At 37.0% G+C, this 26,104-nt stretch overlaps 1 protein-coding gene across 6 annotated transcripts in view; it reads left to right on the forward strand.

Annotated features, from left to right (window-relative positions):
* Positions 1–26,104, forward strand: part of LOC113237115 (leucine-rich repeat flightless-interacting protein 2) — an 81,401-nt gene that overhangs the window by 8,208 nt on the left and 47,089 nt on the right. For 2 of the 6 annotated variants that reach the window (XM_026473398.1, XM_026473400.1), the window contains exon 1: positions 14,844–15,044. The exons of 1 other annotated variant lie outside the window; for it this stretch is intronic. In XM_026473398.1, coding sequence (XP_026329183.1) covers positions 14,945–15,044 — 100 coding nt within the window. In that variant the 5' untranslated portion in view covers positions 14,844–14,944. Of the gene's footprint in view, positions 1–14,369; positions 15,137–22,155; positions 22,296–26,104 lie in introns of those variants that run through there. 3 more of the 6 variants (XM_026473401.1, XM_026473399.1, XM_026473402.1) reach the window with 3 other exon arrangements.

Consider the following 26,104-nt stretch of genomic DNA (forward strand, 5'->3'; position numbering starts at 1 on the left):
AGTCGATTCATTAAGAAGTTTGCCCTACATTTGGGTGGTCTTTAGTCAGAATTAATCGTCCGAGTAGAACTAGTGATCTTATTAATTGTATAATAATGGTCTCACAATTATTTATGTCATTATGCAATATGTGGTCTTCACGGAATTATAATATTGAAAGTACTAAGGTCTAAGAAAAATCTTAAGGCTCAACTCACACTGGCGCAGAGTCGAAGCGTCGCGATGCGTCATGTTTTTCGCCTGTAGTATATGCATCTCTGTTTTCCCATTATTAAGGTACAAACAAATTCGCTCTTTTGGAGGGAAAAGTGTCGTTTTTATTTTGGCTTTCAATTACTTTGTGAAATCTAGCTTAAAGGGGAATAGGATAGTGCTATTGTGCCTTAATCGAAGATTAAAACGCGAAATTATACGAATCTCGAACTAAAATACCCGTATCGGCCCGTTTTAAAGAATCCCGAGTCAATCCAAGCATCAATTCAAGCGCCGCCTCAAATTGCCTATCCTCTTTGTGGCGGCCATATTTACAGAAACATAATTAAACTTCATGTTTAGGCTGATGGCTTTGCCAAAGCCTTTATAAAGAAAAAAAAAAATTAAGGTACAAATTTGTGTTGTGCAAATATGGAAACGGGCGTCGACGCTTGGATGCGGTCTAGCGGCTTCGCGTGTCGCCAGGCTTCGCGTGTCGCCAGGCGTTGTAGTTCAAAAACAGGACGCGACGCGACGCTTCCACTCTGCGCCAGTGTGAGTTGAGCCTAAATGTGCTGTTTAAATTAACCTTTAAAGGGAAATGTGTCTTTAAATTTGGAATAACTTTTTGTTTCCAAACATATATTTATAGTGATAAGTTTAAATGACAGATACAGTTACAGAAATCTTTGCCTATTTATTTAGATTTCTGTGGATATATAAAGCTCATGAAAGATTATCTGCCGCCATTACTTGAAAGGATGCATGTGACATTTAAAAAAAATATGCATGCTGCCGTGATCACTAAAAAAGAGCGATCCGTCACTATTTTATATTTATTTTTTCCTAGATGGATGAGGTATGAAGTTATCGCAAGAGAAAAATAGATGTTTTTTAATTTCATTTCTTTAAACATTATCTTCTCGGTTTCGAGTTTTTGTCACAAACGCCCTTTCAACTAACAGCGGCAGTTATGCTACAGTATGTTTCATAAAAAAAGCAATTATGCTAGTAATTATTACAAAAAAAAATCCAAACTGGAATTTCTTTAAGAGGCATGTATTTATTTCAATCTATAGTTTCTCCATTAAATCTACGTTTTTCACAGATTTCATTTTTAGCGTAGTTTAAATTCAGACTATTCTTCTTTTGATTATCTAAAATTACAACTGAATCTTAATTAATATTATATTCTCTAACTTCACTAATGATGCGGTCTAATTTCATACGGAAATATCAAATATGGTTTTGAAGTAAGCGTCAGCTATAAATCAACGAGAAGTAAAACGGGCTAAGAAAGAAAGCATCAATATTGTTTAATCCAGTAATGATCTGATTGTTTCTCGCGGATCACCGCTCATATTAAATGGGAATAGAGAATCAATATAGACTTATATTTGAATGTTGTTCGCAAAGTTTATTGGACCCTCTCAAACATCTGAAGCTTTCTTCCTTCCGCGTGACTTTTTTTCTCATCTCCCCTCACCGAATGGAAAGTGCCGATGGAGCATGCATACCTAAATAATGCCTATTCACTCTCGCCTTGAAAAGGTCCAAGTTATAACGTTCAGGGAATAAGTCTGCAGGCATGTTCGCCATATAAATGTGGAAGCGAAACGCTGCATGCGAATTCTTGGAATATTCACAACATAGGGGTGGAACCCCAGCCTACGCCTGGTCCCCCGTTGATGGAAAGGGGAAGGCATTAATTCGTGTAATTCCCACGCACACTCTCCGTGATATATCCTGTAAAATACCGATAAGCAGGCAACTTTACTGCGGTGTTCAAGGCTTTGCAGCTTCGCCTTTATTTATTCTGAGTCATCTATAAGCCTCTTGTCACGCTTGACGATTGAATCCAAGGTGGCCGTTGGTATGTAACAGAGCCATCCTGTAGGTGGCACCGGTATTCCATACACGACCGGACTTGTTCTTGGTAGAGCTGAAGCAACTGTCCCGGTGTGAAGTAACGCCTCACCATGGAAAGGATGCTAAGCTTTTTGGCTGCATTCTTTACTTTTCTTAGGTATTAAAAAAATTAAAATTTAAATTTACTCTTTAAATTTTTATTGAATTGATATTCAATTATTTTTATGTGAAATGACTCCACTACTTTGTTATAATTATTAATACAAAGATCGAGTTGGGTGACGAAATATCATAGATTTCTCATAGATGGCGCTACGGCTAAAAAGTCGTTGAAAAACCAAATACAAAGATACTACGCAAGCACATAGAAAAATTCGTGAGGTCCGCTGGTTCTGGTATTTTATGTAATTGTTACGTATAGAGAAATAGAGAATAGAATAGAGAAAGGAATGTTAAGGTGGTTTGGGCATGTAAAGGGGATGGATGTAAGAAGAATTACCAATCAGATTTATGATGCGAATGTTGATGGAAGGGTTTTAAGAAGACGTCCCAGAAGGACTTACATTGTTGATCAGATCAGTGATGTCCTCAAAAAGGCTGGCATCCGAAGTGACTAGAATGAAAGAAGTTGTATGAAAAGGATAGTTGATGTATGTGAGACTCGAGAGTTAATAATAATAATATAATAATGCACTAGGGAAACCTTGTGTCGCGGGTGCTATGGACACACACACACGTGGACAACGACAAATTACACAAACTCACGAGAGAAATAAATGTAGGCCATACAAATATTTCTCTCGGCCCGGGAATCGAACCTGGGACCTCTGCGTGGCAGTCCGGCATGGTAACCGTTCGGCCACGGAGGCAGTTTAGTGAGATTATGTATGTATATATGTAATTATTACGTCTTTTTTTACCGACTTCCAAAAAAGGAGGAGGTTCTCAATTCGACTGTATGTTTTTTTGTATGTATGTTACGCGATAACTCCGGTATTTGTGAACCGAGTTTGATGATTCTTTTTTTGTTGAAAGGAGGGTACCTCCATAGTGGTCCCATTTAATTTTGAAGAAAATCATCATCCACCTCTAAGGGTGGCTGTTCACGCATGTAGATTCATTTTTATAAATAGCGCCTAAATTTTATTATAAGGAGCAATTATTTTAATGATTGAATTTGCTATTCTTAAATTCAAGGCGTTTTTCTCTCTCAATATTTTTTTTTTATCTCCCGTGTCAAGTTCCGTAAAGTGGCGCACTGGGGATGAATCCGGGTTTGCGCACTTTCCGGTAACCGATTTCAATAAAACTTGGCAAGTAGATGTAATTCCACGTACTTTTGAGGTCGGTTTTTTTAGTACTCTGTACTGAGATTATTACTCGTAGTACACACTATTATAAATGAAATGAAACATTTCTATTTTTACACACTTGATATATTTCAGACTTGCACTAAAAAAACTTAAAGAAACAGGGTTTCCGAACGTTAAATGGAATTTTTTATAAAATAATAACGTACCATTTTGTCATTTGTCATCAATTCAAACGATGTTTTTCTACTCTAATTTGTTGACTGAAGAAAAAGGTTCACGACCACTGCTTGTTTGTTTACATCTTTTTCTAATCCTAAAAAAACTAAGTATAATCACTCTATCTTTGAATAACACAAAGACTGTGTATTCCACAATGTGTATAACAGTTACAGTGCCACTCAAGAGCTTTAAACTGCAAAGATATGACTGCGCCGATCTCCCTGAGACTTAAATTTGACAAGTCCTATATGCCTGTAATTTCACCAGCACCCTTAACCCTTCAAAACCGGAACGCAGTAATGCTCACATTACTGCTTGGCCGCAGAAATAGGTAAGGTAGCAGTACTTCACTGGATGAATTTCAGGGTACACTAAGCTTAGGACCAAATTAGAAAAGTCCATATTTCAAATTGGCTCTGGCAGGAAACCCCTGGGGCCTGGAGGTTGACCTTTTCTTACCACATACACTTTACATTATTGATACGTAGGAATACTACACAAAAAAAAAAAAAAAAAAAATGTATTAGAATATTGACCAACATCGATCAAACGGCCTCCTGTAAACCGCACTTTACTAAACTTAAAATTCTCACCCTAACAGGTATATATATCTTTGAAGCCTGTAAATTTGTTAAAAAACATGCAGACTTATATTCTCCACTAAATTTAATAAGGCGTAATAATCGCTATCTAAATAAGCTAAAAGTTCCTTTCTCTAGCTTAAAACTATTTTCATGCGCTCCACATTCTATGTTAATTAAAATATATAATCATATCCCTAATTATATTAAAAATTTAGATAAAAATAAGGTTTTTGAAAAACAATTAAAGGATTTTCTCATCCTAAAAACCTATTATAATATGTCTGAGTTTTTCGATGATAAAAGTATTTGAAAGTTGGCCAAGATAAAGAACTCATCTTTTAACTGACTGTATGTCTCATAGTTGATGCTTCTACATGATTGGGATTGTTTTAGGACTTAAATGTATGACTTATATATAGTGCTGAACATGTATAAATAATAATTAATTTAATTTAAATATAATTTAATTTAATTTAAATATAATAATAATACCCATATCAATTAATTACCTACGTTTTAAGTTTGGATTGTTCCTAAATTATATTGTAACTATCACTTAACTTTAATTTGCAACGCCCTTACAGGGTATCACATGTATGCTGTCATAGTTTTAAGTTTATTAAATTGTACCATACCTGTGAAAAGCAATAAATAAATGAAATGAAATGAAATGAAAACACTTAAATATCGAGCACTTAGAAAAACTTTTCTGCCGTCCACTAACTAAAAAACGCAGCTAAGTCACAAATGGTCAAATATTTGTTTTAAATAGCAGAAGATAGAGCACAAAATTCTCTTTTCAAAACAGTTAAAGTGTTCGACTTATCGGAGCTTACCCTAACGATACATAGCTGAAATATCATTAAACAATATCAATATTCTGAAACTAGGTTATGGTTTTTTAAGATATCTCAACCAATTATTTTGGCAGTTAGCTGCGTTAACGGACGGCACTTTTTCGACCCGATGGGACTAACCCACCACCATACTGCATCGTATCTTACCAACTGAGCTACGGGTCAAGTGATCGAGTTGTCGAAATTCTGCTATGTGTTTTTTAAACCAAGAACTCGATATATCTAACTCGATTAACTGCCTCCGTGGCCGAACGGTTACCATGCCGGACTGCCACGCAGAGGTCCCAGGTTCGATTCCTGGGCCGGGCGAAATATTTGTATGACTTACATTTATTTCTCTCGTGAGTTTGGGTGTAATTTGTGGTTGTCTATGTGTGTGTCCATGGCACCCGCGACACAGGGTTTCCCTAGTGCGGGGCTATGTTGAGTGTGTGCGTTATTATACACAAATATACACAAATATGTTTTTTGTTAAAAATCTGTGTACCGGATCTTTCGGCATTCTGAGCCTCTAGTGACATTTAGTATGAGATTTTAGAATTCTTCACCACAGCCAAAAAAACTTATTCTATGTGTTTTCGGTTTATGTATGTACAATATCAGTAATACAATCCTACACAATGTTTATTTATAACCAAAAGGTCATTGCGGTTTGTGCTATACAGGAAATATGATCGGTAGTTTCCGCAAGTGACTTGGCCAATTATAAGCCTGATTCTTTGCTATGACTTTAATATTATTTATTAATCATTGTAAAATTCTTCTTTCCGTTAGTTAGGCAGGCAATATTTACAATCGTCCTTTAATATATTTACATTATATCTTGCTAAGTTGTATCTACGTATATGTAAGCCGAAACATATTGAATTGTAAAAGTGGTCAATGCAAGAAGTAGCCATTTCAAGAAGTGTTCTTTGTAGTAGTAGCATTTAAATAAATGGTAATTTCAAGAAGTGGTTATTTGAAGATGTTGTAATTTCCCATTGTGGTCCTAAACCGCCGAAAGGGTACTTATGTTTTGTTTTTTTTCTATCTGAGCCCTTAGCCATCTTCATCTTTTGATTAAATTATATATCTTACTTATTAGGTTTTAGGGCCCACTGAAAATCAGCGTCACAGCCTTTCCTCGGTGGTGACAATAGCTGAGTGGGATCCTGTTACTTACGCCACAGCCGCGCACATGACACTTAGTCTAATTGTGTTAAATATTTCATGTTTGCTTTGTTGATGTGTATGATGTTATTTTCATTCCTTTTTTTCCAGTTATTTTTATTTTTTGTTCTAATGTAGCTTCATCTTTTTTTTTGTCTTCATTTTATTACTGTGTATATTTTTGTTGTGGCGTAGTAATAAACGACTTCTATTCTATTCTATTTTCCTCCGGTTGTTTCAAGCCATGCTGTCCGGTTACCTATGAAATATTTTTCAATTTTTATTAGACAGTAACTTTGCCCTCCAGATGACTCATAGATATAGATGACTACACCCAGCATCTGACTACGCCACTCTTGCTCAAATGTTTTGTTCTTCCGTTAATCAGTCGTCACTTTTTTTAAGAAATTTGTTAATCTACGCATAAAATAACCAATATTATTGATATCCAGGACATTTGTACATCATTTTCTTCGTCTGCAAGGTACCATTTTTTTCTCATTGATTATTTATCTCATAGTATCATTGATTTCTTCTACTAGTATACCTGTACAAAATACGACATACTAAGCACCTGCCGTTTTCACTCTAACGAAACGTGTCTATGTTCCGTCCCGTTTCCGCGGTCTCAAAATGTATACATTATACTTTTTGAGTTCGCGGAAACGTGTGCCACAAGTGCAAGCGATAAAAAATAGATGACAGTTGCGTCTCGGTCGGTATTAATGAGTACGAATTGAAAGTTTATAAGAAAGCGAGTCTTCGGGAGTAATATTTGTATCAGGACGATTATAGTGTTAGTTTATTTTGAAATCAACGGTTGCCTCGCTGTACTGTATGGACTGATCTGTTGTTTGCTGATCTGCAGAAGTGCGTAAATGTTATTTCTGGATAATAGTTTCGTTAACATTCGTTAAGAAATAAACAGGGAAAGTTTGTACCTACTCCAACTTATTCAATATTGCTATATTTATTTTATTAACCGACTTCAAAAAAAGGAGGAGGTTCTCGATTCGACTGTATGTTTTTTGTATGTACGTTACGCGATAACTTTGATTTAAACCGATTTTGATGATTCTTTTCCAATTTGAAGAAAAATTTCCACCTCTAAGGGTGGCCAACTTTTTTTTATATCGTATGTACAATATCAAGTGACGGTACAAACAAGTTGTGCGCCTGATGGTAAGATACACGCCTGTCCATAACACTTGCAATGCCACTCAGGCACTGCCACTGCGCCCGTCACATTGAGACGTAAATTGACTAGTCCCATGTCCCTGTAATTTCACCAGCACCCTTACCCTTCAAGACCGGAACACAACAATGCTGACATTACTGCTTGGCGGCAGAAATAGGTAGGTGAGGTGGCAGTACTTCCTTGGACGAACTCTTTCACAAGGAGCTCTACTGCTACTAAACTAGGGGATTAATGACTTTTGAGGTCGGTTTTTTTAGTATTTTGTACTGAGATTATTATTATACATTGAAAATGACAGCGTTGTATTTGATTCATAAGTGTACTTCACATTGGATTATACTGCCGGAGGTCTAGGTTTAGTGGACGGGCGGTCCTGACATACACACGTACCGTCCTAATCTACATAATGACATTGCTACGTGTCAAACGGACAATTCACGAAATGTTAAATGACTGCTAATGGTCATTCATTTCCCTTTTAATAGTAAATAGCAAAGAATAAAAACAAAACTCTACCATTTTCACTTACAAATACAAAACTTTTCTTTTTGAATATACTACCGTACTATAATTCTAGTTTCACGTCGAAAATGGTGAACAAAACACAATAGGTACAATTATTCCAAGATTTCAGAGGGTGGTGTTATGTACAGACCTACAGTTGGTGCCCTAAGATATCTGAACCCCTTAACCGACTATTTCGACACATCCGTAGAACAAAGGTCTATGTGTAAGACTACTTGTTCTCAGGACATAGTACATTTCGTTCGTTCTTCTTCGCTGTGGATGTCAGATTGACCGTTGTTCGATTTTATATTTCCGAAACGAAGTAAGATATATAAATTCTCAAAATACTTTTACATAGGACCCAGTTTGAATAACGAAATTGTTCTCGTAACGTACTTATTCTCTTTTCGCTATATAATCACATCGGACTCTGTTCTTCGGATGAGTCGATTTGGTTCTGAGTAAAGTCCAGGGAAGTACTGCCACCTTACCTATTTCTGCCGCCAAGCAGTAATGTAAGCATTACTGCGTTCTGGTTAAGAAGAGTAAGAGAGCTGATGAAATTACAGGCTCATGGGACTTGTTAATTTTTGTGTCAGGGTGACGGGCGCAGTGGCAGTGCCCTTAGATCTTTATGATTTAAAGCTCTGAATGGCACTGCACAGTTGCAGTGCAGAACAGTTTCTGGATAGACAGAAAATATAGAAACAGATGTCATAAGTGAATCTTAGCGGAAACGGAAGCAGATGCGGAAGAAGAAGTGTAAATACTAGGATCTGCACGAAATAGTTCCAAGCAGGAATTGTTTTTGTTTTCATAACTGCAGTTAACACAAAACTGCAATAAAACTAGCGTCGCGCCGCCGTGTAGTCCGCGCGCTTCATCTTAAGTCTTCCGATTCAAGTTTCTGTTATAAAAGCAGAAACGGAAACAGATGTCAAAATGCGTACGGAACATCCGCAGATGCGGAAGCAGAAGCAGAGGTCCGTTGCATCACTAGCAAGCCGCTTACCACCAGACACACGACTTGTTCGTCCCGTTTCTTTGGTTCATAAAAAAATCCCCGGTAGTACATCGACATGATGATATGTACATATATTTGTGTAATTCCAGTTTATCCACTGACCGATTAAATAATAAAACTGACTCCGATATTTATTTTCTAATTAATCAAAGTAAAAAATCGCTATTTAAACTTAAAAACATTAAAATCATACATGTGAAACCTTAACATATTAGGTACGACGTAGTTAACCTGAATAAAACGTGGAGATCGGTCGTTGACCCGTATCCCGATCGATTGTCCCAGTTTCGTAGAACCTCACCGCCCATCTCTGTGGGATGGGCCGGGATCTGAATGCCCTGGATGGAAACTACGCGTCTGTTTTGATAATGACGCTACTCTACTATAGTTATATAGGGTAACATACTAACAACCTGAATTATATTATTAACATCATAAACAACAAACTTTTGTTCTATGACTTTTCACAAAACATGATAAATTTATAAAAAATAACTTTGAGTAAAAAACAATAAAAATTGTTACTTTTTTATACATATAATACCAAGCGAAGGGACGAAAAGTCGCGCGTCTTATGGTAAGCGACACGCCTATCCATAACAGTTGCAGGGCCATTCAGAGCTTTAAATCGCGAAGATCTTTTAGGCACCGCCACTGCGCCCGTCACCCTGAGACATAAGTTGACAAGTCCCATGTCCCTGCAATTTCACCAGCGCCTTTTAGCTGACATTACTGCTTGGCGACAGAAATAGGTAAGGTGGCAGTACTACCCTGGATGTACTCTTTCACAAGGAGCTCTACTAAAAATTCACATTTAGATGGAACAAACACAAAGAAAACCAGCGACATTTTCGTCAAATCGGGGCTATTGCTATCCCAACTGAGCTACGGAATTCGTTTCTCTATGTGCCCTTTACACATAGGAAATGAAACTATTTTTCCGGACTTAAATCGGGTATATTTGTTTTTTCAAACAAACCAATAATTATCATAATTTGTTACAATAAAATCATTTGTAAAACAATGTATCGTAAATTGGAATGTTTCTTTGTAAAATTAAAAATAAGGTATTTAATTAATAACTTTTGTAACTGTACTGAAAAAATAGCGCGTTTTGCATTAATATTAGACATAACTGGTTGATTACTGTACCACCTCAACCTCAGTCAACCGTGACCATGGGACCTGTAAAGGGCCCGCAACGTTGGTGTGTTTGAAAAAACAAATATACGCGATTTAAATCTGGAAAAATAGTTTTATTTCCAATGTGTAACAATCACGAAAACCTAAGAACTCGATAATAATATTACATTTTGTCAAAAATCTAAACACCGTTTATTAATTACGTATTATCATCACAGACCATATATTACTTCCGTGATTACCATATAGTAACGACATGCGAAAAATCTATACCGGTTAATTGTTTTGTATTATTAATTGTAAACTTTAAAATAAAATTATAACTTTTTATAAAAAAAAGATCTCAAAAGTTCGTACAATTATATATATTTGCCAAATTTTACTGAAACCGGTTACCGGAAAATGCGCGAAACCGTATTCCTCCCCTCCTAACTTGCCACCCTTAGAGGTGGAATATTTGGGACCAATATTGAGGCACGCTCTTTCCAACAAAAAAGAATGATCAAAATCGGTTTACAAAGTTATCGCGTCACGTACACACACAAAAAAGAAACCAGTGGAATTGAGAACCTCCTCCTTTTTCGAAGTCGGTTAAAAATAAAAAATTAGGGACTAATTTTCTTAGTTTAGAGTTGATAATATCACCATACTTAGAACGCCCTTAACCTTTCAAAGCCATATAAAATTTTTAAAACCTACAGACATTACAGGTTGCCTACCATTTTGTCTAGCATTGACGTCAGAGCTAACATCGATCAGTCTAGGCCCCCTATCCTGCCTGCACCCCCGCCCACTGGCTTATGCAACTCCGCTATGTTTTTGCGACACTCTCATAACATTTATTATTTTTTGTAGCTTGCGAGAGATGTGTAGAACTGCGGAAATTTAAAAAAGTGTACTATTCTTAAAGTTGTAGAAAAGGAAACTATTTTTTTTTTCAAACCTAATACGCGTATATTTATTTTTTCAAACGAACCAACATTTCGAGCCCCTTTCAGGTCCCATAGTCACGGTTGACTGAGGTGGTAGTCATCAACCAGATAATAGTATATTAACATTAATATTACCCATAATATTATGTTTGTTTGAAAAACAAATATACGCTATTTCGATCTGAAAAAATAGTTTCATTTCCTATATGGAATAATCGCGAAAACCTAAGAACTATTAAACTTATTCTATGTAGACTTATTATGTACAAGTCTGATTTTGTTCAAATTGGGTTTCCTAAGCCAAAACCATCAGAAAAAAATAACACATCAATTAGTTTAAACAGATTTAAGGTATCTTTTTAAATAACGAAGTTTTCTTGTAGAAAAAGGTACACATATGATAAAAATTCTAACGTCTAAAGGATTCGTGTGTAGTTGTCCTTCTATTAACGAAAGTTTAGTTTGTGATTTCTGATCGAAATCAATTTGCACATGTTTAAAGAGCATCTATACCTTTTTACAGTTTTTTTTCATTCTGGATGTAAGTCATTATCTTTTAAACTAATAATCAAGAGAAAAAAAAATAATATTTCCATGTTTCCACATGGAAATATTATAGCATAATTTATTTAGTCCTTTGGCATACCATATTAGAATATATGTATTTATATGAATGTAACGAGACTTAGGGTCGTATTCTAGAACTCTACTCAATGCTCAAGTCAGGATTGCACTGGAAATACGACCCTAATGGCAGGGACTTGAGTATGATTTCGAGTGCTTTAAACCATACTCAAATCCTGACTTGAGCATGGAGTAGAGTTCTAGAACTTAAGGATTTGAGTATCGTTTAAAACACTCCAAATCATACTCAAGTCCCTGCCATTAGGGTCGTATTTCCAGTGCTTGTGTGTCCAGTGCAATCCTGACTTGAGCATTGAGTAGAGTTCGAGAATACGACTCTTAGTCCGAATCATATTAAACGTTAACTGTTTTTTGCGTCTCCTGTAGAGTTGGGTTTTTTGATTTGAACCCTTTTTCACTAGAGCCACAGATATATTGTGTGTGTATTTGTACATTACCCTGTTTATAATCTTAGTATGTCTTGTTAAGCACCGCCTGTAAATTATCGTGAACCCAACTCTTCGGTTGACTGGTATAGAATGTCTAATGGCATTAATTCCGCAATTTGTACTGGTTTGTGTGCAGTAAAGTTTATTTATTTATTTACTAGCAACACTAACATTATGTTCATAACACATTTTTACTTATTTCACTTGGGTGTTCTACATTGTAAACACAACAGTTGTAAGTGTTGACGGCAATTTCAAAACAACAATCATAAACTAAATTAAAATGAAAAAATATTAAATTGAAGTTTAAATAAATAGACAACATTTCCTTTAATTTCATTACGAAAATTCAACTTAATTTGTTTGGTTATTAATATTGGAAATATTGCATTATGTAACGTTTGAAATAGGATTTAATTGGTATGTTTAGTAGGTAGCTTAATAGAAGAACGGTAGTAGTCCAGTGGGAGAACGATTGCAATTAAAGATGGGAAAAACAGCTTATTTTTGAAACGTATAAACGTTATGCTTTTTTTAAAAAAAAGCGTGCTTTTTTAAACGCTTTTTAGTTAGAAGCTAACAAAATCGTTTAGAAAACATTTAAGCGCATAGACTTTTATGTTGAAAAAAGCTTGCAACGTTGTGTTGATAGCGAAACGTAAGAGTAGACCACTAAAGGTATTAAGATAAGTAAGTTTTTTTTGTAAAAAACGAGTTATATTTTTATTATGACATAACATTATTATATTAACATTTTGTTCATTGGCGTTTAAAAGCGTTCAAAAACATAAGTTGTTTAACTTTTGTAGTTGTTAACCGTTGAAGTGGAAAAAAACTGCTTACTTTTTTAACATTAAAACGTACGTTTAAAAAGCGTGCCTGTAAAAGCGCTTTTTAGTTTGACGCTTAAAAAGTCGTTTAGAAAAACTTTTAAGCGCATAGACTTTACGTTTAAAAACAATGCTTACACTTAAAATTAAAAACGTGCTTTTTTTGCGTGATTTTCAAAAACAGACTTTTTTAAATGCTTTTCGTTTAAACGCCCACTGCTAGTTACAATACAATACAATAGTATTCTGTTTTGCACACAAGAATAAATGCATTTAAAAAAGACAGGCAAAACATTTATAACATTTATAGCACGCTAAAATAAATACATTTTAAAAAAAGCAAAACGCAAAAGGCAGTTACAGAAGAAACGAAGGTGTTTGGCCATGCATAATTTTAATGATCTTTTGCGGGAAGTGAAAAAATACAGTTTTTGAGTTAATACACTATGCAATATCGTGATGTAACCTGCATATAGAAAAATGTGGTAAAACTTCCAACCCGCATTGAGCCAGAGTGGTGGCTATAGCCTAAACCCTCCTTTGAGGCGACTCGTGCCCACCAGTGGAACGTGTAGAATTGATGATGAAGTACGTTTAAAATAGCATTTGACGACCTCCGTGGTCGAGTGCCTTGCGCGCCGGCTTTCATGATGTCGCGATCTCTGAGGTCCCGGGTTTGATCCCCTGCTAGGTCAGTGCAGAAAAACTTACTTAACTATCTTGTCTCGAGTCTTGGTGTTAGTGGTACCGTCATTGTTTCCGATTTCCAAAACACAAGTGCTTTGGAGTCGAAGCAACTTATTATATGATGTTGCCTAATATTTATTTATTTATTAATATTATCTAATTTCAAAGTGTAGTTCATTCTAAAGTTCTGCAAAAAAAAACGCGACAACTTGTGTTCAACACTTAAGATATCTCTTTTACAACAAAGAGGCCTACGCCTCGAGCGTTAAGGATTTTGCAATGAGCGTCCGTACCGTTTTCAGGAAGAACACTTCCGCAACGATTATGAAACGTTATGGGCTCATTACCTCGATGCGTACGCGCAGCAGACATTCACGTTTATTTACAAAACGAGTTTTTATGCGCGTTACCCAACTCTGCATTTTGATAGTCATTTTTATGCGCTGCTTTTTTAATGCAACGTTTTGATTTCATTAGTGTTTGCTGGTTTGATAAAAAACTAAATCCGTTTTTATCATTTTTAACCCACTTCCAGCTATGACGTAAGGTCGTTTGGTAACGTTGCAAAATTGTTAGTAGTCTATAATTAAAAGAAATAATAAAACTTGCTACGTATAAATAATTCTAAGAAGCTCTTTCAGCGGGCATTCGTTCCACGTTCTCTCCTAGCCCCGGGGGGTTGTTCCTTTTGGGCGGGCGGCTGGAGGGGCGCTAGTACTGGGCGGGGGAGGGGGACTCCAGCGTCAACGACCGCCACTCGCCTGTCTGCGAGCGCGGGAGTACACCGCCGCCCGTTGCACTCGTCTCACATGTATTGAAACTCTGATATTTCCCAGTATTTCGTGACTGTGTCGATCACGTCCTTGCCCCGCAAGGCAGTGCTCGTACGTGAGCAGAAATTGCTTACAAATAATTAACCGTTCATTGTCATCGCGCCGCGTTAAGTGCCGGTTGTGGTGAGACACACACGCGACCACTTTCGCGTCAATTAACCACGTCCATCGACTATCGCCAATCACGCTAGCACGTGGCTGTTCAGCCGGCAGAATTCCGTCCCGTTGACAGATAATCCTTGGTATTCTGTTGAGCGACTTCCATTGTGACATATAGCGTGAAGCGTGCGAGACAGCATCTATCTAAAATAGACGTTTTTATTTACGAACAATGCACCGCTAGCTTCCTAGTGCGGTGACGGCTTAAGAATTATGTTATTTTGAATTGAGTCGGAACGTCATTATGGTGAAATTGAGTCTCGCGATGGTTGTCGGAGTGGCGCCGGCGCTGGTGTCGTGGTGGCGCGGAAAAGAACCTCAATTGCCGCCGCCGCTGATCATTCCGAGTCCCACATCAGAGAAGGTTTCGCTATGGCCGCCGCGTCGTTCGCCATCCCTTTCCGACTGCCTGGAGAGCAGCAGCGACGAGGAGTCAGCCCGATCGATTGTCTGCCACGTCAGGCCGAAGCTAGTAAGTTTTAATAACCAGGTCATTGCACTATTCCTGTATGCACTTTTCTAGCAACTGCTTACCAATCCTTCAAACGTCAAAAAATAGTATAAGTAATTGCAACAAAAACATTTCTATTCGTATAGGTTTACGCAAATTAGCGTACAATGTGACTTTCTCTACCACGCCTTACGACGCAATTTATGAACATTATAATTGGTGATATGACAATTCGCTGCAATCGTCGACAAACGTATAATCTTGGCGATTATTTGAGTGAAAGCAAGTCTTATGTAAATAACAATGCAATCTGATTGCCATATCTGTTTTATTTGAGATTCGTAACGTTATGTAAAACAAGCTCTACATTGTATAGACAGATAATATATCGATGCCTTACTTTTTCAAACTCGTATTTTATAAAGAATGATTATGCAAGAGATGACAAAACTTTCTATTGATTTTAAATTTCTTATGAAGAGTGTTAATTTGAAAGCATTACTTGAAGAAAAGGTAAAAACTAGTGTGTGAATTTGAAGGAAACGTGATTTGAAATCAGCCTGCAAAATTTGTATATACAATCCATTTTTTGCATTTCAGTAACTTTGTGCTTTAAGATACGAGTTTGAGAAACTAAGGCGACGATATTAAGGAATTCAATTCCTATCGACTTGCCTTAATAACATTTTTTGTATGCGAAACGCCTGAGAATTATCCGACAATCTAACCGCATAACGCGTTGTTTTTTCGTACAAAACGCCTGACTGTTCTTTCCGACCATGTAAGATGCCTATCGCCGAGTTCCCTTGCCATGGCACAATGCTGCGTAGCAAGCAATTGTCTTTTTTGTTCCTACAAAATAACGACCATGTTCCATATTATACGAATTTGTATGACATATCGATTCGTAAAATGTGCAATTTGCGAATATGATACCGCAAGTGTGACGTTCTATAATAGGAAGTACGATACTAGTTATTTTTGTTTCAGACGTGCTAGTGTTTTTGGAAAAAATAATTGTTTCAGTTAAAGTGGTTATAGTTAATCTGTATATATTTTGACTGTCGAGCACAGGCCTCTTCTCACAATGGGATGGCTTGGTCTATTGTTCCCAGGCGGACTCAGTGCGGATAGTGAACTTCACACACATAATTAAATTGCTTTGTAGAGGTTTCTTCACGATGTCTTCTTTTGCGGAAATTTGATATTAAACGCGCACAAATTCCGAAACATGTTTCAATTTTTTCAGCAGAAACACATGTTACAACTGCAATATTATGATTTTATGCTTAAAGAGCATTGCACTGAAAAGGGTCTAACTCAGCAAATACTGCGGCGGAGCCACAGCGCTGGTGTTCAGTGGACCCTTTTCGAAGTGGCGGATTTAAAAGTAAAATAACAAATAAAAAGAAAAAAAAATGTGGACGCGTAATAAGTACAACATATAAATAACTTAATTACTTCAGAAAAAATTAAATTACCGTATGCCTACAGCTCTCAATTAGTTCACTCTGTCCTCATGTATTTTATGTTTCTCGGTGCGTTATACAAATAAAATTTCTCATGGCGTATTTTGCAGTATTAAAATGTGCTCTCTGAGTTCATTTTTGGAAATATAAACGGATTTTTGTGGTTAATAGGATAATCTGGCATTAATTTATAGGCTTTGCACAACTAACTTTCTTGATCCTCTTAGTCCCAGCTTAAGGCTGCCTTTCCACCAGAGATGTTCGAGGTAGCGAGGCGGTGCGAGGATGTGTAGCGGCGCTGTGAAACGGTGTGATATTTTCCACCAAAGCTGTGCGAGGATGCGTTACAAACTCTCTTTAGCTATGCGCGGGCGGGGTACGGTGTGGTAGGGTGAGCGGTGACGATGTGTCAGTTAGTGTCACACTTTCAGTAACTCCAGTTTCCTACACCGTTTCGCACAAATTCCTCGCCCGCATCCCTCGCACACATCTCGACTCCTCTTACGTAAAGTATCGTATGTCGAAATTGCTAAGTTTACAGGGGAGCGTTTTAAAGTTCTGAATTTACTGAAAGAGTGATCATCTAATAGATCATATAACCGATATCTAGGATTTTATAATACTCTATGTGAGTAACGAGCTTTGCCGAATAAAACTGAGAAATGCTAAAGTCACGTGTTATACTTATTTCAGTGAATTCAGAAGTTTAAAAGGCTCCTCTGTAAATTTGGCAATTTCGACATACGATACTTTACGTAGGAAGGGTCGACTCTCGCTATTTTGTATGTACGAATACTTAGCTCCGTTAACCCTTTTCCACCGGAGCTGTGCTAAGCGAGGCGAGGAACATGAAGTAATCCTATTGGTGGATTTTTTCCTCGCCTAAAGCTGAGTTCTTTTGAGATCCACTCTTCACCACTGGTATCTAGTATGGTGTCTGATAACTTGCTTTGATTTTTGGGGTATACATCTTGGTGTAATGTAATATATTACTCCTGGATGTTGCGCTATTCGCAAAGCTCATAAAACATTTTTTTAGCTGTACTGTCCCACTCTACCCTCCTTATCTTACATAACGTAATTGAATTTTTTAACGAAATTGTGTTATTAACTTATCTGGGATCTGCGGCACAAGTTCTACAACTCCCTCTTATCGGGTTTTCTATGTCTTATTTAGTTTCTGTTTCATTGGTAATTAAAATCAGAGTAATTACGATTCACGACAACAAAATTACGTATTTAATCATCTCAGTACAGATTCCTAAAAAAACCGACGTCAAAAATTAGTGGAATTACATCTATTTGCCAAGTTTTATTGAAATCGGCTAACGGAAAGTGCGCGAAACCGGAAAACATCCCCTAGTTCCTCCCTTAGAGGTGGAATTTTTTCTTCAAATTAAAATGGGACCAATACTGAGGTGTCCTTTTTCCAATAAAAAAAGAATTTAAATCGGTTCACAAATGCCAAAGTTATCGCGTTATACATATACATTCAAAAAAAACAGAAGAGTTTCGAATTGAAAACCTCCTCCTTGTCTTTGAAGTCGGTTAAAAAATATTAAAGGAAATATTTTTGTTCGTTACGTTATCCTCGCAATTAAAACTTTAATAACGTTAATTAAAGACACCAAATAGGCGGTTAATTATCTCTCTCAAGCCTACGTTCATCCCACAGATATGTCGCTGAGTCACGTTTAGAACCGTACGGCTCAGAATAACCCCCTCTTATGTGTTCCCCGCAATTTATATTCCCATAATCATTAGGATAGTTGTCGACGCGTGCTTTCAATCACGTAGGGTGGCCAAACATTCACATTTCAATGGGACGTTTGTTTTCAAAGCTAATTGACGTGAATTCCAACACGAGACATTCTTCCGTTTTACAAACTATTTATCATTCGTTATCTTTTTACATGTAACCGCTTCATTGAGGAGCATCCGCTTTTCCACTGGGCCATTACCGCGAGTCTCAGAGAGAAAACTGAACTACCTGACCTAATTTTGACTTTTCAGATGGTTATAAATGATTTTGGTTTGGGTCTATACTGGGAAACACATATATAAACATGTATACATGCTAAAATTATCTGGATGTAATTGACCTACGAGTAGCTCAAATCTTATCACTTTTGCACCAAAGTTTCCAGGTAAAAATATATAGCTCATACCACTATATTTATTTGACAACCTCGATGGCTCAGCGGTAAATATAATTGCACTAAATGAGGAGATCCTGGGTTCAATTCCCAGCATCCAATTTGCGAATCCCATTTTTCTAAATTGGTCCGATACCAGATGGTCTGCACTACACGTTGCACCAACCCTAGCTTGGATAGGCAAAAGCTCCGTTCATTAGGGGTCAACATTGTTTGAGGTCTTGAAGACCCAGATCAAATGCACTAAATCCAGTACTCAGTATAGGGAATTTCCTAGTTTGACACCAGGTTTTTTTATTTTTTTTTATTTTTATTGTGACTCGGCAAAATGACTGCACCGCGCCTGATGGAAAGTGCGAATACAGTCCAGAGATGAGAGTAACGGATGGAAAACACAAATATCTTCACTCCGTCACTATCATTTTGCCGGTCTGGCCAAATGCTTCTTCACACTACGTTTGAAGGACCCGATGTTATAGAGGGGAGGGAATACATGCGCCGGGAGTTGGTTCCACAATTTGATGGTTCGGCATAAAAACGAATTGCCAAACTTTTTAGTGCGGGACGGTATTGAACTGACCGTCCATCTGTGGCAACGCAGTCCGGCACGGGTGGTCCGCTGATGGAAAGGAGAGGAAGGGATAAGGTTGAATAACTCTTCAGAGCACTCACCGTGGTACAGGCGATAGAATACGCTAAGAGACGCTATATCTCTGCGAAGCTGTGACGACTCCGCATGCTCAGTTACATGAGGATCGTTGACAACACGGAAGGCGTAGCGCTGCAGTCCATCTAGGGCATCGAGCAAGTACTTGGCAGAGCCGTCCCAAAGGTGCGAACAGTACTCCATGCTGCTTCGGACCTGAGTTTTATACAACAGGTAACGCAGCTCTGGAGTAAAAAATCGGTGCACCTTGTTCAGGATGCCAAGCTTGCGCGACGCGGTACAGATGACGCTCTTGATATAATCTTTGTTGCTCATGTCCTTCCGGATGCTCATCCCCAGCAGGCTGAGCTTGTCCTGCAGCGTCAGCGTTGTACCCTGAAGATGGGGAAGTGGAAGGAATGGGGATTTTTTGGAGCTGAACGCGCATACCTGGGTTTTCTTGGCGTTGAACTCAACCAAGTTTCGGGAGCCCCACGACGATATATGTTCCAAAACATGGTTGAGCTCATCGACAAGTTTTTCCCGGTTTCTCTCAGGGTCCTCCCGGGTGCTTGACGATTGCTTATAATAGCAACCGTGCACTGTGCTATCATCTGCATAGCAATGAATGTTGCCAAAAGGCAACAAATCATTGATGTTGGTTTAGTTGTCTGACGCTATTATTATTTCAAATTCTTAGGTTTACGCGATTATTGACATTCAAAATGAACCGTCTTTTTTATCTAAGCCAAATAAATAAAAAAAGGTGATTAATAATAACAAAGATCAAACACTTAATAAAAATTCTTTCGATCCGACCGGATTCGAACCGACATCTTCTAGGTAACCGCTAGCGAATTTTTCTGTGCTTGTTGCAGATCTTTTTTTTTTGTTTTTTAACGACTTTTTATGCCGTAGCGCCATCTGTGAGAAATTTATTTCTTCACTCAGAGAGGTAGGTACCTTTACAGCTATCATCGCTGACTAGATATGTCACTTTAATCGTTGTAATTTTAAAGTTTGTATTGAATGTCACGACTTTTTTTGTTGTTGTTAATAATTATAACAAACTAGTGGAGCAAAATCCAGTTCTTAGGTTTTCGCGATTGTTACACATAGGAAATGAAACTATTTTTCCGGATTGACCTAACTGATCAACCAGTCAACCGTGACCATGACGGGACCTGACCTGTAAAGGGCCCGAAACGTTGGTTTGTTTGAAAACACAAATATACGCGATTTAAATCCGGAAAAATTGTTTCATTTCCTAGTGGATCCACGTCACAAAAAATAATTGAATATCATGGTAGTAAAATCGTAACATTCAATAAAAACTTGAAAAAATAATGGCGGTTTGCGTTAATATTAGACGTAACTAGTTCATGACTTTACCATTTAAGTCAGTCGTGACGATGGCACCTAACGTCGGTTTAATTGAAAAATCTAATATACTCGATTTAGATCCGCAAAAAATTAGTTTCTTTTTCGGTTATTATTGTTAAAGAACTTGTTAAGGCGAGATATTTGGACGCGGAGCTGGATTTTAGGAGGTGAGATGTGGGGGACCGCCCTACGTGTCCCGCAATCTGCGCGTTTAAAATTAATATGACTAAAATAAGAACAGGCGGAGAAAATTTGACACTTATCCGTCGTCGATAGCGACTGACGGTGCAACAGGCGGCGCGACGAGTCGTTAAATCCGTTTGTTGCCCGTGGAAGTACCAGCAGGCAGAACTACTACTAGTTACACAGGCTCGTTATGCAATTTTCAAGTTTTGGGATAAATGTGAATTTAATAACTACAGGGCTTCAGTTGAAAACCAAAATTTAGCAGGTTCTCTGTAGTATTTCAAGAGCAATATCTTCATATAAAAATTATGTGCAAAGTTTGATATTTTGTTCTTATATAATTCGTTTTAGACTTGTATTTTAGCCTGTTCTCAATATCCTCAGGTGTGTCGTGTATTTTTGTTATTTAATAGTAAATATCTAAACAATACTGAAATAATATTATACTATATGCGAAATAGATTTTGCCGCCTATCCATATTTTAACAGTGTCCGGATAGTAATATCAAAAAATTTGGTCACTCCACAATACTACTGTTATGTTTTATAGAAACCAAACCAAGCGTGCGCGGATCAATCAATATTTTCCTGTATTTGAACGTGTTGCTTACAGGAAAAAACTCCTCGCGTGTCTCTTTGTTGCATCGATTATTGTTTGTTTTTAACCGACTTCAAAAAAAGGAGGAGGTTCCCAATTCAACTGTATGTTTTTTTTTGGATGTGTGTTACGCGATGATCCTTTTTTTTGTTAGAAAGAGGGTACCTCAACGGTGGTCCCATTTGAAGAAAATATTCCACGTCTAAGGGTGGCAAACTAGGGGATGAATCCGGTTTCGCGCACTTTCCGGTAACCGATTTCAATAAAACTTGGCAAATAGTACATATTCCACGAATTTTTGAGGTCGGCTTTTTTAGTACCTTGTACTCAGGCTATGTTTATTTTTATTTGTTGTGATACGTTGACACGACAGTTTTTGAAATTGCGTCAATTCGGCAGTTGCAATTGTTATCACTTAACCATGAAATTCGTACGTGACATATTTTATTTATTATTATTCGGCATAATCGACCGGCGATCGATCATTCATTCACCTTTGCTATTACGAAAGCGCGTGCGCATCTCCAACGTGTGTCGGTGTCAGTATCGGCGCAGCGCAAATGTCACGATATTTACGACGCGGTAAGTCTTGCGGTGACTGGTGCCACATCGCGTACCTCGCCGTTCCGTGGATCCCGGCCGACCGCAAACCGTCGCGCTTCCTCGCGTGACACAATCTGAAACAGTTGCCCGTTTTCCGCAATCCAATGCGTTTGCGCAGTTTTTATGTACATTGTTAAAGTTTCATCTCAATAACAAGTTAATAACAGTTCGCGAATTGCTCCACTGAGTTTAAGCGGTTTAACAGACTTTTTTTCTTCGTGTTATTTTACGGTATATTTTAGAGAGTGCGTCGATTTGAAGAAGCAATTTCTTGTTCAAGTATTTGGGTTGTTGCGAATTTTGTCGGCGTGAATGCGAGTGGTGAAATGTCGCTGCTATTGTCACAAGAATTTTCGAATGTCACGGAATTGTTTATTTTAAAATTCGGGGAAGAGAACGGCCGATTTCTCCGTATAGTTTGTGTTGTGTTTTATTTCGGTTTTTATTACTTTATCATCAAAATAAGTCAATCGAATCCGTTCATTTTGTACTCATGCCGTTCTTATTTATCAAAAGTATTTGAACTTAGAATTCCGTTTTCTATACTCTAATAATTTTTTTATTTTATTTTCGTAAAAATTGTAATTTACGTCTATCAGTGTTGTGAGTCGAGACTGGATTAGGCAGAGTTGTATTATGTCAACTTAGAATACACGTAGTGTGGATCATACCTAGAGGTGGGCGTTTAAACGAAAAGCATTACAAAAGTTTGCTTCTTAAAATATGCACTTAAGCACGCTTTTTATTTTAAGCGTACCTAAGCGTTGGTCAATTCTATACTCAAGAATTTAACTTTTTACTAAGTGCCTAAGCTTCAAATACTACCATTTGTTTCAAAAAAAAAAATTAATCGTCAATGTGAATAATAATTTTATAAACCAAAATAAACTCGTGTTTTAACTTAAATAAACTTACTTAACTTAAAACCTTTAGTGGTCTACTCTTGCTTTCCTCTATCAACACGATGTTTGCAAGCTTTTTTTAACATAAAAGTCTGTTCACTTAAATATTTTTCTAAACGATTTTTTAAGCTTCAAACTAAAAAGCGTATAAGTCACGCTTTTTTTAAAAAAAGCTACAATGTTTATACGTTTAAAAAATAAGCAGTTTTTCCAATCTCTAATCATACCGCACTCTTCGAATTATCGAATGATTAAAATTAAAAAGTAAAACCTCAAAACAAAATAGTTAAATTTTTACGTATACACAATCGAGTTCTTTGGTTTTCACGATTGTTACACATTTAAAAAGAAAACTATTTTTTCTCGCGTTTTTTTATTTTCAAACAAACTGACGTTCCGGTCCGTTTAAGGTGCCTACAGATTTGCTCGATTTTTTAACGATCGACACGTGTGATTAAACAAAACGAGTTTTGTAAGCAACAGACCAACAGACGATAGACATCCTATTTTTTAACCGACTTCAAAAAAGGAGGAGGTTCTCAATTTGACTGTATGTTTTTTTTTGTTTGTATGTTACACAATAACTCCGGTATTTGTGAACCGATTTTCATGATTCTTTTTTTGTTGGAAAGGGGGTACTTCCATAGTGGTCCCATTTCATTTTGAAGAAAATCATCCACCTCGAAGGGTGGCTGTTCACGCATGAAGATTCATTTTTATAAATAGAGCCTAATTTAATTTAGGGGCAATTACTTTATTGGTTGATTTTGCTATTTCAATTCAAGGCGTTTTTCTCTCAATATACTTTAAGTAGTGTCGTAGTGAGAACCTGTTTTTATTATCTCCAGGGTCAAGTCCTGTATAGTGGCGAACTAGGGAATATTTCAATAAAACTTAGCAAATAAACGTAATTCCATGTACTTTTGAGGTCGGTTTTTTTGTCGACCAACTTATGTTATCTATCAGACAAAATCCAGTAAATGTGTTAGAAGCAGACAATCGATACCATATTTTTTATCATCATCATCAAAAAATCGAGTAAATCTGTAGACACCTGTACAGGTCCCACGGTTAATGATCTTTGAAAAAAAAAAAAAACAGCGATTTAGAAAAAAATAGTTACATTTCTAATTTCTACATATTTCGTCTCTATTACGCAAAAAAAACCCTGTTCCATGCAAACCAGAGCAAAGGAATGAACTCCAAAGCACTTACCGGAACGCTAAGACTAGAAACAATTCAGAAAAATTATTGTCTAAATTGGTCCTACCCGAAATCGAGCCCAACACTTTCTAATCCAGCTAAATACAGGGTTGTCATTTACTGAGTCATTTGCGACTAAATAGGCTATAGTTGCGATAAATGACGGGCGCTAAATATTTACCTTAACTTATAAGGTTAATTTTAGGTATACTTAATCCAAGCTTCGTAATAGTAGAGCTCCTTATTCGAGAAAGAAAAGAGAGAGCGGTCATTCTCGGCCTATTGTTCATTACCTAATTTTCGTGGCAATTTTTCAATAAATCAATCACTTTATTGCATTTTCTACAATGTTTTACAGGGTGGTTAGTTTAATATTTAACAGATCATTGTAGACCCTGGATAGGGCTCAGCAAGCTGGCGAGAAAGACATACTTTTATAATAAATTAATATTTTAAATCATTATCCTGAATAAATTCAGAAACTGCATAATAACATTTTTCTATTAGCAGTCTTTTTACTTTTTTTTATAAATATTATGTCGGAATGAAACTATTTTTCCGGATTTAAATCGCGTATATTTGTTTTTTCAAACAAACCAACGTTTCGGGCCCTTTACAGGTCCCATGGTCACGGTTGACGGTTGACGGTTGAAAAACAAATATACGCGATTTAAATCCGGAAAAATAGTTTCATTCCTATGTATAACAATCGCGAAAACCTAAGAACTCGATAAATATTATGTCGCTTTTGTCATCTACTAACGATCTTGGTAATTTATTATAAACTTTGATCGACATAGTGGACTAGAAGAACTCATTTTAAGTCGGGTGCTTGGTGTTATCAATTTATGTCCATGTTGTGATGTATAACGTGTAGCAATGTCTCTTCGCCTAGTGAAATATTCTGGATACTTGCGTACAAATTTGCATGCTTCTACAATGTAAATACAGGGAAGGGGACGTATGTCTAGTTCTTGAAGCATGGTTTGCAACTGTTGGTTTGGGCAATATTGACGAGTATTCTAATGATTTTTTTTTGTGCAGTAAATAGTGTTGTAGCGTCTACACTACTCCCCCATAAGATGACACCATAGCTTATCCACGCATGGACATAGGCGTAATATGCAGCTTTAGCCGTTTCCATGTTTGTCGTTTTTTAGTCTCTCGAAGCGCGTATGCAAAACTGGACAACCTAGATTTGACAGACGCTAAATGAGCTTTCCAATTTAAATGTGTGCCTATAATCACGCCTTGAAGTTTTTTTATTATTTAAGTATTCGATTTTTTGTCGTGCAATATTACTTAATATTCGAGTATTATATAGTGGAATATTATTTAATAATTGCACGATAATATACTTGAGTATTTAAATAATGAAAATTGCCACGAAAATTAGGTAGTGACTAGTCCGAGATTGACCGAGAAAGAGCTCGTTCAGCGAAGCATTGCCACCTTACCTAAGTCATCAGTGTAACCATTACTGAATTACGGCCTGATTTTTGTCAGCCACTTTAAGAGGCTCCACTAAGATTGACAACTTCTGCTCAGGACGCTATAGTATATATAAATGAGGATACCTAGAAGCTGCGGGTATTCATTAGTGGCATTCTAGGTTCGCGTCCCGGATAAAACAGCTCAATTATACACCGGGCTAGCTTTTTATCATACCAACGCCACGGTCAACTTTCTCTGTAACGAGTTTTTTTAGTAACGCGTTAGTAGTTTGTATTTTGATTATATACTACGCTTGTGTTTCACTGGGGTAGATAGAAACTATGGCCTTATATTGGCAACGCTCGCGTTATACCCCTTTCACTTTCTTAACGCATCTGTCTTTTTCCACATACCCATTTATTCTTGATATTCTTGACCTGACCTTTTTTAAGAAGACAATTTTTATTATTATTAATACAAAGATCGAACACTCAGAAAAAA

The sequence above is a fragment of the Hyposmocoma kahamanoa genome, unplaced genomic scaffold, assembly GCF_003589595.1.
Source record: "Hyposmocoma kahamanoa isolate Upper Pololo Valley unplaced genomic scaffold, ASM358959v1 93, whole genome shotgun sequence".
Lineage (NCBI taxonomy): Eukaryota > Metazoa > Arthropoda > Insecta > Lepidoptera > Cosmopterigidae > Hyposmocoma > Hyposmocoma kahamanoa.